Here is a 13,999-nt window from a genome sequence, read left to right on the forward strand (position 1 = left end):
TCCACATCCTTCTTGTAGCGTGGGCCCAAAACTGGACACAGTACTCCAGATGAGGCCTCACCAGTGTTGAATAGAGGGGAATGATCACGTCCCTCGATCTGCTGGCAATGCCCCTACTTATACATCCCAAAATGCCATTGGCCTTCTTGGCTACAAGGGCACACTGTTGACTCATATCCAGCTTCTCGTCCACTGTAACCCCTAGGTCCTTTTCTGCAGAACTGCTGCCAAGCCATTCGGTCTCTAGTCTGTAGCAGTGCATGGGATTCTTCCATCCTAAGTGCAAGACTCTGCACTTGTCCTGGTTGAACCTCATCAGATTTCTTTTGGCCCAATCCTCCAATTTGTCTAGGTCCATCTGTATCCTATCCCTACCCTCCAGCGTATCTACCTCTCCTTCCAGTTTAGTGTCATCTGCAAACTTGCTGAGGGTGCAATCCACACCATCCTCCAGGTCATTTATGAAGATATTGAACAGAACCGGCCCCAGGACCGACCCTTGGGGCACTCCACTTGATACTGGCTGCCAACTAGACATGGAGCCATTGATCACTACCCATTGAGCCCGACAATCTAGTCAGCTTTCTATCCACCTTACAGTCCATTCATCCAGCCCATACTTCTTTAACTTGCTGGCAAGAATACTGTGGGAGACCATGTCAAAAGCTTTGCTAAAGTCAAGGAACAACACGTCCACCGCTTTCCCCTCATCCACAGAGCCAGTTATCTCGGCATAGAAGGCAATTAGATTAGTCAGGCATGACTTGCCCTTGGTGAAAGTTCCTGATCACTTTCCTCTCCTCTAAGTGCTTCAGAATTGATTCCTTGATTGATTCCACTAGACACTGGTTGTGAAGTGTTACCCTGGCTTGGTGCTCCAGAACTGTTGAGTCCTATTAGGCATTGCAGGGGGGCAGATCTAGGGTTGCCCCCGCACCCCCGGTTTCAGTGGAGTTAGGGCCAGACATTGACTACCATGGAGTAAATCCAGAGTAACTCCCCTGACTTCAGCAGACTTAGGGCCAAACTGATCTCAGTGGTGCTGGCGTAAATATGGAGTAACCCCACTTCCAACAACGAGTCACTGGAGAGACGAATGTGGTTCTCTCTCTTCCTCTCAGATCAAAGAGGCTGCCCCCCCTCAGTTCCAGGAATATTTTATGCCCTGTTTGTGATTTCTGACTGAACTCAAGCAAACGTAATGAAATTATCTGGGTCTGTGTAGTTCAGTGAGCAACAAACCCCATTTGAAGCATGGCTCCGCTCTTCGCAGTGGCTCAGCGATTGCATGGAGGCAACACCATCGATCGGGGTTTCACCTAATTCTGCCCGGGGCGAGCTGCCTCGGACTGACTCCGACACCGAGTTAATTGAAGGGTGTTCAGCCACTATTCATTTAGGCGCAGAGCAGCAAGATGCGACCCTGCCTTGTGGCTCCAGAGAGCCAGAGAGAAGACAGATTTAATGGACGGGGCCCCAGGAAAATCTTTGTAAGTGATTAAGGTTGGCACAGCACAAACACAAATGAAGCTGCGCTTTCATCAAAGCAACAGGAGAGCAGCAGGAAAACCTACTGTGGAGAAACACAAAGGCGGGCGGCAGGGGGCTTGGTATGCCAAGGAAAGCCCCTGCCAGGATGGGAATAGCCCTTGACCTGCTCAAAGGCGGAGATTTCAGTGTGGCCCGTGGGAGCAGGCCTGGGGGCTGTGGCTGGCCCCTCACGCCGGGTGAAAATAGGGGAGCAGGCACATGTGAAAATAGGGGAGCAGGCTCTGCTGAAGGCAGGGGGGGTCCAGCTCAGCCCCCAGCCGACCCAAGCAGGACATGGTCACTGCAGTTCAGAGTGTGCTCCTCCCCCCTGGTGCAGGGAGGGGGCACAATGCCTCTGACTCAGAGCACCCCCCACCTCCGAAAAAATATACTGCAAGAGGTTTCCTCCTTTAAAACCATCCTGATCTGTAAATGAACGGGTGACCCCGATGGGACACGGAGCCTGCGTAGGGTTGGCAGGCAGCCGGTTTTCAACCACACTCTGAATCCCTTGGCCCCACCCCCCAGCCTGGAGCCCCCTCCTGCACCCAAAACCTCTCATCCCCAGCCCCACCCCAGAGCCCACACCCCCAGCACAAAGCCCGTACCCCCTTCTGCACCCCAACCCCTTACCCCAGCCTGGAGCCCTCTCCCACATTCCGAATCCCTCAGCCCCACCCCCCCAGCCTCGGCCACCCACGACCATCATATTGCCATGGCCGGTGTCAAGTGTTGGCAGGTTTGCTGGTTCAAACGTCTGATGACCCCTGGGTGGGGAGGTGGGGTGGGTTGCATGTGACCCCTTGGTTGGCAGCGGGCTGTGCAGGAGCCCCAAGTGGGGAGGGGGCATGAGCTATGCGTGACCCCGGGGTGGGGAGGGGACAGGGGTTGTGCATGACCTTGGGGCTGGAAAGGGTGCAGGCCATGCATGACCCTGGGTGGGGCACGGGCTTTGAGTGACCATGGGTGGGGTGGGGGCTGGGGCTGTGAGTGACCCTTGAGTGGGGTGGGTGGCATGGGCTGTGAGGGTCCCTCTGTGGGATGAGGCACAGCCAGGAGACAGCCTCTGAGCTAGACTGTGACCCGCCATATGCAGACATCTGAGACTCCCTGGCCAAGCACCTCCATGGCCATCATGCAGGCCTGAACTGCTCAGGGCGGGGTGGGGGGGGCGCTGCGCTCAGGAGGAGGGGAGGGATAGCTCAGTGGTTTGAGCATTGGCCTGCTAAACACTGGGTTGTGAGTTCAGTCCTCGAGGGGGCCATTTAGGGATCTGGGGCAAAAGTTGGGGATTGGTTCTGCTTTGAGCTGGGGGTTGGACTAGATGACCTCCTGAGGTCCCTTCCAACCCTGATATTCTATGAGGGCTCAGCTCTCTGCCCCTGCTCCTTTGTCACTGGCCAGCTCTGTCCCAAAACTTCTTGCCCCATCCCTGACAGACCCAGACTTGGGCACCATGAGCAGGGAAAGGCTGGGTGGGCTTCCCAGCCCATGAGTTCAGTGACCGAGGCCTGTCTCAGCAGCCTGCCTCGCCCAGGCCCGGCAGTGCCCTGCTGACAGATACGCTCCGCGGGAGAGGGAGCTGTCCCTACACAAGGCAACGCTGACGACTTCAATTAGGGTTTATGGTGCTCATTACCGGCACAACTTCAAAAAACTGTTGCCGGGCTTGAGACATGACAGGTCTCTTGCTTGCATTTTTCAGGCTCCCCCATCCCCCGCATCTTCTGGCTTGTAATAAACACAATAAATACAGTGCTTTACTGTCAGCGCTGCCTGCCGGGGAGACTGGCTGTAGACAGGGCCAGTCTCAGGGCGCCCTTCGCAGCACCCCAGCAATGTCAGGTGTCTCGCTCTGCTCCGGGTTTCCTGCAGGGCTGGGCACTGGGGCTGGCTCCTGCAGCTGACAGGTGCCAGCCAGGACCATGGCCCGTTTCCCCCACTTTGAGCCTCCAGACCCTGCTGGAGTCCAGATTCAGACTGACCATGTCTCGGTCCTGGGTTGGGGAGATGAGCCGCTGTCCTGTGCTGGAGAGCTGTTCTGGATGACCCTACCCCACGCCTGTGCCCGGAGCCAGGCCAGTGACCCACATTCAGTGCACCATTGTCACTGCAGTGACATGGGCCCTTATTCCCGATGGGTGGGAGGGGGTAGATTGCTGCTCTGTGCAATGCCCAAGATTGGGGGAGGGGTAGGTCCCTGCTGTGTGAAATGCCCAAGGGTGGCGGGGGAGAGGGGGCAGATCCTTGCTCTGTGAGATGCCCGGGGTGGGGGAGGGGTGGGTCCCTGCTTGATGTGAGGCCTGGGGGAGGGGCAGATCCCTGCTCTGTGGGATGACTGTGGTGGGGGAGGGGAAGGTCCTTGCTGTGCGTAATGCCCGGGGCGTGGGAGGGGCAGGTCCCTGCTCTGTGTGAGGCCCAGAGGTGAGGGAGGGGCAGGTCTCTGCTCTCTAGGTGAGGGGAGGGGGAGTAGGTCCCAGCAGACACTGCCTGAGGATCTGTGGGGAAGCTGGGTGCTTACAGCGGGAGCGTTACTGCAGCCAGGCTGTTTTGGGCAGGGCTCTGAGGCAATGCATTAGCATTAGGGCTGCAAAGACCAGGAGGATGTTTGTCAACAGCAAATATTTGGTTCAATCCAGCTCCCCTCACTCGTCTGGCTGGAACAACACAGAGAGCAGATTTCAGGCTGTGCCGTTTCAATGTTTGCAGAGAAACACTGACAAAAACTGCCACCCTCGCCCTGCGGCCTGTGACCAGAGCGTCCAAAGCCATGGGATTAAACTGGAATGGTGGGTGACTTCAAAGCTTGTTAAAGCAAGGGACCCAAAGCCCTAGCCAGAGCTAAGCACAATGCAGGCACGTGAGCTTCGCACACACAGCTCTGCTCTCGCAACTCGGACCTGACCTGCAGCAACCCCGCATCCCTGTTCCAATCCTCCCCCAGCTCTGCTAATGCCCCATGCTGCTGACTCACTGTACACCCCACATTCTCTGCAATGCACCTCAGTCCTGGCTCATAGCCCCCGCTGCTATTCCTGGGCCTCTCTTGAACAGAGATGCCAATGGCCCCAAATTTTGTGGCATTGTACTTCAGCTCCGAGCAGTGAGCCACAGGGGATTGGAGGTGGGGGGCACACAGCCAGCCTGTCTGCTTCGAAGAAGCCAGACAGGGTTAAAAGAACTGTAGCTCTTGATTCTGTCCTGGCTCTAGCCTCTAATTGAAGGAACTGGGAGCTGTAGTAACCAGAATTAAAAGGATTCACCTAGGTATGGGAATGAAATCAGATCCCAACAGGTGAATTCAAGTGGGTAAGCTCCCCCGTCTCTCCAGCAGCCCAACCCCCATCCGAGTTTGCAGCCCGTCTCCAGTTCCAATTTGTTTTCTTCCTCTGGGAGATTTAACCTCCGAGTGTCTCTCTTCATTTAAAGAGACAAATTTAGCTGCCCAGAAGTGTTGGTGCCAAATCAGGCCCTTATAACCTAATGCTAGGTGAGAGGCAGGTGGTGGATAGCTGGACACCAGCTAACTAGCTATATGGTGCATCAGAAAACAGAGACAACAATGCAGAGCACTTCCCTTCTATCTATGACCCTGTCACTGCAATATCTGAGCACCTCACAATGCAGTCGCCCACCTTACCCTGCTGTGCAGCAGGGCAGGAATTCTCACGGTATAGCACAGTGAGACTAAGGGACTTGCCCAAGGTCACGCAGGGCGCTCTGCAGCAGAGCAGAAAATGGACTCCAGGGCCCCTGAATCCCAGGCTAGTGCTCTGTCTGGTACCCCATATGCGCTCAGTACCACAGAGTGAAGTGTCACAGCTTTGGTGGTGGGAAAGGTGGAATGAATTCAGCCCAGGTGAAAGGCACTGGGCTGCCAGCGCTGGAGACTGAAGTCCTGTATTTCTGGACAGAATGGGCACCGCATGGGCAGGAGCAGGGCAAGCTTCCCACACCACTGCACTTCACTCCCATTCAGTCCTGGCCTCTCTGCCCACGCAAACAATTAATGCAGATTTGGGCAAGGGTTTCACTAAGAACTGGACTGGGACCCAGCCAGTCATGCACAGGCTCCCAGAGAGTAACAATCTCCAGTCACGAGTGACTGGGGCCACAGTGCAGCCAGCACCTGGAAGCAAACAGTGTCACAGCGCCTTGCCAACTCCCTGTGCCACTCAGCACACTGGGCTAAATCAGCCACATGTCCCGATGACTCTGCATAAGGTAGAAATTACATGGAGCAAAGATGGGGTCAGTGCCCTATTCCTCAGGGACTGGGCTCCTACTGACCTTTGCTGGCCACGGCTTGTACTAGCTTTGGTTCCACTCTCCTGCAGGGTTTGCTCCCAGGCCCGGGCCATTCACCCACTGGGCGATGGCAGGAAAGCCAGAAATGGATTTCAGGCCACGTGAGAGGGTGTCCACCCCACGCAAGCCCTGGGTGGGTTAATATGAGCCAGCAGGGACCAATTAACCTTAGATGCTGCACTGGGAGGGGAACCAGGGGGCTAATGTTAGGGGCTAATGGCAGACAAAGCCCAGCTTTGGGGAGATGCTAGGGTAGGGTGATAAAGCCAGGAAGTGAGAGCAGGAGGGGACTGCAGGGAAGGGGCTGTAGTTGCTCCTTACAGGGAAAGGGAGTTGGCCAGGGACAAGGAGGAGGTCCAGGGGGATAGTAAACCCTGGGGTCCTGCCCTGGACTGGAGAGTCAGGCAAGAGGCCAAGAGGGGTGAAGTAACTATGGGGAGCAGAGGAAGCTCTGCTGGCAAGCCCAGAGATAGGCAAGGAGACAGAGAGGAGGGTAGGAAGGAGCCCAAGAAAACAGAAACAGGCTCTGAGACTGAGCAGATCTAGGTTGCTAGTCGCAAAGTCCCTGGGCTGGAACCTGGAGTAGCAGGTGGGCCTGGGTTCCTCTACCAGCTGCTGGGAAAGTGTCACCAAGCTGGGAGTTGAGCAGAAGACTGCCCGAACTGGCATCCAGATCGCTTGTCTTGTGGGACTTTGTTACCCTGGAAGGGCGGGGTGGGGCAGAAGGGGGGCGGGGGGAAGGACTACATAGTGACCTAGCCCAAGGGCCGAATGCCAAAGAGGGAGCAGCCTGAGTCATGGAGAGAGAGAAGGGCCACAGTGCAAGCAACTGATGGGAAAGGGACACCAGATGGGGCAAGAGCTAATTCCCAGACCCAGCCACAAGGAGACGCACATGCAGTGAGTGGACCCCTTCACAGACCACGATGGAAGAACAGGTGCGGTTACTTTGCCAGTTCTCCAAAACCCCTGGGTCATCTCCCAGGCCATTAAAAAACAAACTGTATGCACACTCAACCTGCACGCCCCACTGCACACCGCCATCTATTCTGCACACACGCCCCTCCACCCACCCATGCCCATACACAAAGGCAGAAATCTGTATGATAAGATCTTCACTTACCAAGTAAGGCTGCCACTTCGTATGCTTTCTTCTGCTCAATTGTCTCATAGTTGAGTGCTTCAAAAAATATATCCAGCACGAGAATATTCTCTCTGCAGAAACAGGACAAAGCCATCAGAACACCAGTCCCCAGCCGCTGCACTTGCCTTGGAACAGGAAATGAAGTGGGACTAGTTTGCCTTCTCCCGCTGTCCCTGCTGCTCTCTCTGAAGAGGCCTTGGCAGCTCCACCAACACAAGCTGAGATTCAGAGATTTTAAAGCCGGAAGGAGCCATCATGACCATCCAGTCTGATCTCCTGCTTAACCTCACCCAGAGATTCCTGCATCAAGCCCAAATCTTGCAGTTGAGCAAGTGCATATTTTTTAGAAAGAGACACCCAGTCCCGATTTCATCTTTCTCCTGAGGGGTGAGCCTGTGTAGAATGGCAGGTGGCAGAAGGACGCTTAACACATGGAATTACTACCAGTGCCTCCATATTGATCATGGGCACAGCAAGAGAGAGGGAGAGTCTAATTTCTTCTCTGATGCATCAAACTGCTAATTCCACCCATCCACCCTCTAGATCCCAGGTTCATATGGGCTGCGCCCACAGCACAGAAAAATGTCTTTGCTGCAGTAAAAGGCGTGGTTTTCACATTGCGATAGCTATCTTGATTTAAAAGCTAATGGAGCCAATGCAGAGGGTTGACCTTGACTAGCCACACTCAGGTAACAGCTACCAGTGCCTTGCCTTTGCTTGAATTTTACACCGTAGCTCCATGTAAAACACACTCACTTCTGCAGTGAAGATGTAGCCAGAATGTGGTGTTAGCAGAGGAGGGTTTAGGTCCTGAAACTATCTGGCCAGGGTAACCCTGTTTTACAGATGCTATTCACTCATGAAATCAATGAGGCTGAGGATACCTATTTATCTATGGTGTTTTTCTGGCCCCCATGACCGTAGCATCTGAGCACCTCACAATCTTTACTGTATTTATTCTCACAACCCCGCTGGGAGGCAGGGTAGGGCTGTTATCCCCATTGTACAGATGGGGAAACTGAGGCATGGAGAGGCTCAATGACGTGGCCACGGTCACAGAGAAAGCTCTCAGCAGAGCAGAAACTTGTATCAAGGACCTAGGCAAGTCACCAGGCAAAACAACTTTGCAGAGCTCAGCTAACGACTCTGCATGTGCCCGCGTTCTCCTTTAACTTCAGCTTTCCTGTCAGAAAGATTTTGGAGCTTCGGCTTTCAGTTAATGATGCCTGCAGAAATGTGAACAGCATCCTTGGGGCAAGCAGCCTCTTATTACTACTTGTATGACAATCCCAACAGAGGCTGGGTGCTACACTGACACATTGTGAGGGACAGTCCCGGCTCTGAAGAGTTTACAAACTACATAGACAAGGCAAATGGTGGGAGAGGCAGTGATTTGCCCAGTGACAGCACAGCTGGGAACAGAACTGAGCTCTCCTTGCCCCTAGGCTGCATGACCCCAGCACAGCCATCCTGTCTGCTCACGCCACCCACTTATGCCATCACCACTGTGAAAAGGGCACACTGGGCCGGTACCCTCACTTACGAGATGTATTTTTCAGACTTGTTAAACTTCTTCTCCAGGTACTTGGCTGAAGTCTTGCTGGGGATCTTCACCATGGAGAGCTCTTTGTTGTATCTGGTCAGGTTACACGGCATCCTGCAGATACAGTAATTGCTGTCCTTTTCAGCAAGCAAACCTGCAAACAGGAGGGTGAAGTGGGTCTCAGGGAGCATCCCAAACAGCTCACAGGAGTTGGTGGGCAGGGTGGTTCAAACAAGCCCTTTCTTCTTGATGATTCAAAGCAAAGAAGGGATGGAAGGGACTTCCCTGTCCAGGGAAGGGCTGAACAAGCCAACTCTTTGATAAGAAGAGGCAGAGTTTCCAACCATTCAATCCATCCCTCCTCTGCTGCAGCCATTCCTGTCAGCCTGGGAGATTGAGACAGCTCTTCCCCTGGATTGGTCCAGAGCCCAGGTTTGCTGGGGGTGGACAAAGGAAGAGGGTGCTCTATAATGGCTGCATATGCAATGTTATGCAGCTCTTCCATCTCCAGCCAGGTTTGGTCTCCACCCTGGGGGAATCCAGGAGGCTGCGTTGGGATAAAGGCCTTACTGGAGGGATTGGGGTCTTGAAGATGGTGGGTAAAATCTTCAAAAGCATCTAAGTGGCTTAGGAACCGAAAAGCCCCATTTTCAAAAGTGACTTAGGCTTGGTCTATACTTAAAAAGTAGGTTGCCATAGCGGCATCTCTCAGGGGGTGTGAAAAATCCACACCCCTGAGCTCCAAAGCTATGCCAACCCCCTGTGTAGCCACAGCTGGGTCAATGGAAGAATGCTTTTGTCACCCTAGCTACCATCACTCGAGGAGACTGTGTTTCTACAACAATGGAAATACCCCTTCCATAGCTGTAGGCTGTGTCTATGCTATGGGGTTACAGCAGTGTAGCTATGGCACCACGGCTGTGCTGTTACAGTTCCCGTAGTGTAGACACGGCCTTAGGGACAGATTTTTAAAGGTATTTAGGTGCCTAAGGATGCAGATAGGTGCCTAGTGGGATTTTAAAACCGCCTAGGTGCCTAACTCCCTTTGAACACCTTTGTAAATGCTACTAGGCTCTTACTGGTGTCTTTAGTTACCTAAATGTCTTTAAAAATATGGCCCCCAAGTGCCTAAGCCATTCTTTAAAAAAGGACTTAGGCTCCTAAGTCACTTAGGTGCTTTAGAAAAATGTTACCCTTTATTTCTATCCTTTGCTTTTAGCTAAGGTGGTGTCAGGGGTGTGTTACATGACAATTACAAGAGATTAAACAGTATGGAGATGACCAGCTTAAGGGAATTTCTATTAATATTCCTCCCATGAGCCTTACAGCTTGGCCACACAGCTAAAGACAATACAGACATGCAAATATTTGGCATTTCACAAACAACCTTAACTCGAAGACAGCACACGTCCCTATGCACTGCTCCGACACTCACCTCACTGACTTATGGGTATATTCATCTACAGAACATACAATTAATGAGGCATATGCTGAAATACTCTGCAGGCCCATCTGCCCATCTGTGTCACAGTTAAGGTTCTTTGTGAACACATCAGATGGCATGTTACATAGTGTTTCTGAGGGTCTGCTGTTTCACAACTGTTTATCCCAAACTTCTGAAACTCTGCAAGAAAATTCTCTTCTGAGCCTAAAATGATCCCCAAATACTATTATTATTGTTTGTTGGGGTGATTAGGATGAGCTCTGCATAGTAAACAGCCACACGTACATGGGGTGTTTGCTTGCAGTTGGTCCTAGCAACTCACTCGTCAATCATTAGTGGCTCCAAGTAGCTATGTGTGCTCTGCAGCACAGGGACCTTGCCTCTGGGACCATGCCCCGGGACCTTGCCTCTGCTGGCATGTTAAACCTTGTGAGCATAGCTAGCAGCAATAGCCACTTGCAAAAGGGAACATATGGCTGTCCAAGTACACCAAGTCTCCTATGGTGAAGCTAGCAAAACAACTTTCAAAGTATAACACTGGTGGGAGTGGGGATGGAGAAAGCTAGTGGATAGCTTAGAGCTTTGGTGCAGATGGATTATGATACACTGGTCAACCACAAAGCCAAGGAGTCATGGTCAAACACGTGGAGACTACTGGACCATAGAAATTGAATGAAGACTGGAAAGAGAAAGAAAAGTATCCAGCTTGGCTGTCGCCCAGACAAACAAGGGCTGCGATCACTGATCAGACATTGAGGCAGGGGCAAAAAGTATGAGATCAGAACAGACATAAACACAACAGTATGTAGAACAGGGAATTACGTGATGTACTCAAAGGACAAGACTTTCTGGAACATGGAATGGAAGAACAGTATACCAGGCTGGAGGACATGCAGTAATGATGTATGAGTTGAAAAGATATGAGTGGGAAATCACTGGTCTATGTGAACCAAGATGGGAAGGCAAAGAGGATTCTCCCACGATGCACATAGGATATTGATATTGGGAAGAGAAGACAGTGGACACCAGGACAGAGTTGCATTGGTGATAAAGCCTAAGCCACACCAGACTCTTATGGCATTTAACCTGCTATCTACTTATATGTTGAAGGTGAGATTCAGAATCAAATCTCATGGAGTTACAATAATACAAATACACGTGCTAACCTCAGCAGCCCCCAGGGAAGAAAGTGATACATTTTATAACGCTCTACAGAAAACTATACCAGAAGTTTCAAGACAAGACATGTTATGATGATGGGAGATTTTAATGTGAAAGTAGGCTAGGACTGGAATTCCTGCACTGGAGCAGTAGGCAGATTTGGATAAGGTGAAGAAAATGGGAGAGGAGAAAGGCTATTAAATTCCTGCCTAAGCAACAATCTGCTGACAACGACCATGCTATTTCCACATAGTTAGCCGGGGAGGAAGTGGACATGGCTATCACCTAATGGGCAAAAGAAGAACATGGTAGACTTTGTGCTTGTGAATCACAGATGGAAATCAAATGTGTTGTGCAGATCATTTGTGGCTGATATCAGACCAGATCAAATGTTACTGTTGGCATCAATGAAGTGGAGGCTGAGAGCAATCTGAAAAGTGCCAAGAACTGAGATCTATGACATGGGCAAGTTCAAAGAGTCAGATATGAGGAAAGAATGTGCGGGAAAACATCACCTCTCTAGTGAAGAAATGAGCCTTGAAGAGACAAGGAACAGTGTAAAAATGTGATTATGAGAGCGGCTGAACAAGTTTAGGATTACAAGGTCAAGGAGGATAACAGCTGAAGCGCTGCAGCCGAGTGACAAGCATAGGAAGCTGAAGGAGAATAAAAAGGAGGATGTGAGTCTAAAAGCTGAGTACAACAGGCTCACCATAAAGATAAAAGCAAAAGTGAAGAGACACAGAAACAACTGGGTTAAGCGAACAATGTAAAGAAGGAGAAGAATAGGCAAAGAGAACTGTGGGTTGTATCACAAGATAAGAGAACTGAGTGGGAGATATGAATTGAAGAGGTCAGTGGTAAAGACAAGTGCGAACAAATAATTGAGGATGAACAAGGAAAGACTAAGTGATGGAAAAAATACTTTGAAGAGCTGTACAATGTGCAGAACATAGAAGACGAAACAGCCCCGGAGAAGCGTCCCAGCACAAATGAGGGAGAGCAGATGCTGGAATTCTTAGAAGAAGAAGCTAAGATCTTAATAGAAAGTTTGAAAAACAAAAAGGCGCCGAGAAGTGACAAGGTAACTGCAGAGCTGCTCCAAGGTAAAGGCAATGCACAAGCTACTCAAGCAGGTCGACAAACAAGAGCAAGTACCAAGCGAACAGGGGAAAGTAATTGTAGTACCGATCTACAAAAAAAGGAGATCAGAGTGAGTGCGAGAACCCTCAGAAACACTATGTAGTGAGTCTGCCGGGGAAACCATTCACCAAGACATTGCAGAAGGGGAATGTGGAAGTGGCGCTTTCAGAGGAACTAGCCCAGAAATACAATAGATCAGTTATTTGCGATAAAACAGACACCAGAGAAATACATAGTATACAACCAAACCTGTTACAACCATTTTATAGACTTCAAATAGGCTTCTTGATAGCATTTGGCAAAAGGCTTGTGGCAAGTTATGAGATTGTGTAGCACCCCTGAAAAATTGGTGCAAGTAATAGAGAATGTCTACAGCAAGTTGATGAGGGTGGTGAGAGCAGACAAAAAGGCTGATGGAATGGTTCGGGACAACCACAGAAGTGAGATAAGGATGCATTCTATCCCTGGATTTGTTCAACCTGGTACTGGACACAGTGATGGCTGTAGCATTGAGATATGAAATTGGAGAAGTCATGTTATGTGGGAGGACAGTGCATAACCTTGGATATTGACCACACAGCATTGACCAAGGAGGATTTACAGACAAGGTAGGCCAGGAAAGCAGAAAATCTGGGTTGAAGATCAACTTGGAGAAGATCAAAATGCCACCAGTTGGAGGACAAGAGAAAGACGGAAAGGTCAAACTCAGAGACAAAGAACTAGAACAAGTAGGGAAATGCGTGTTCCTTGGAGGACTGGTAGCGAAGAAAGGGAATTATGAAGATGATGTAAAGAGAAGAATTGGATTAGCCACTTATGCATTTGGAAAACTCAGCATGATCTGGAAGGCTAATGACATTTCAATAAAACAAAAATCAACATATATGAGATCACTGACAGTGCTGTATAGGTCAGAAATCTGCAGTCAGAGGAAAGCCATGACGCCAGATTTTGACAGCAGAAATGAAGTGGCTGAGGGGAATACTGAGAATTTCAAGACTGCAGAAAATAAAAAAATGAAGAGATAAGAAAACTGCTAGGGAAAGAAATAAAGCTGTTGCAGAAGATTCAAGAAAGACAACTGCAGTGGTCTGGACCTGGAGGGGATACCATACAAGGTAATATAACCAGAGGGCAAGGAACCAGAGAAACACTGTGGATGCACTGGACTGACGTGGTGAAGAAGGATGTAGATCAAAAAAAGTTTAAAGACGAATGAAGCCGTGAAGCTGGTACAAGATAGAAAGTGATGGAAAGACTTCATTCTGCCTCGTCATCACTGCTCAGCTGACTGAAGGGAACCAGAAAAAAAGATCATTTTTTGTTATTTGTGCTGTGATAACGCCTAGGAGCCGCAATCATAGACCACAACCCCATTGTGCTAGGCCTGTACAAACAGCACAAAAACACAGTCTCCCCCACCCCCCGATGCCATAGGAATAGCTTGATCTCGTTAAATGTTACAGGAGAATAGATGTGTGTGTGTGTGTCTGAGAGAGAGAGAGAGAGAGAGAGAGAGACAATGAGGCTTAGCCACTGAACCCTGGTTATACCCTTAGCTCTGGAGTTATGAGTCTCTCTAAACCAACAGCTATCTGAATCCCTAGGGGTCAGAATGTATCTGAGACCCAGGGTTCAGTTGACCTAGTTCCCATGGCATGATTTCTGCTCTCTCTGGGTTGGGACTGCTTTGTTTCTGGTGTAATTTATGCACACAAATGTGAAT

General features: G+C 50.5%; 1 protein-coding gene across 1 annotated transcript in view; it reads right to left on the reverse strand.

Annotated features, from left to right (window-relative positions):
- LOC144258017 (acid-sensing ion channel 2) overlaps window positions 1-13,999 on the reverse strand; it is a 1,355,089-nt gene that overhangs the window by 28,295 nt on the left and 1,312,795 nt on the right. Inside the window, exons 6-7 of the mRNA XM_077806320.1 lie at window positions 8,526-8,679; window positions 6,962-7,053 (exon numbers count right to left, since the gene is read on the reverse strand). Coding sequence (XP_077662446.1) covers window positions 6,962-7,053; window positions 8,526-8,679 — 246 coding nt within the window. The remainder of the gene's footprint in view (window positions 1-6,961; window positions 7,054-8,525; window positions 8,680-13,999) is intronic.

The sequence above is a fragment of the Eretmochelys imbricata genome, chromosome 27 (genome assembly GCF_965152235.1).
Source record: "Eretmochelys imbricata isolate rEreImb1 chromosome 27, rEreImb1.hap1, whole genome shotgun sequence".
NCBI lineage: Eukaryota > Metazoa > Chordata > Testudines > Cheloniidae > Eretmochelys > Eretmochelys imbricata.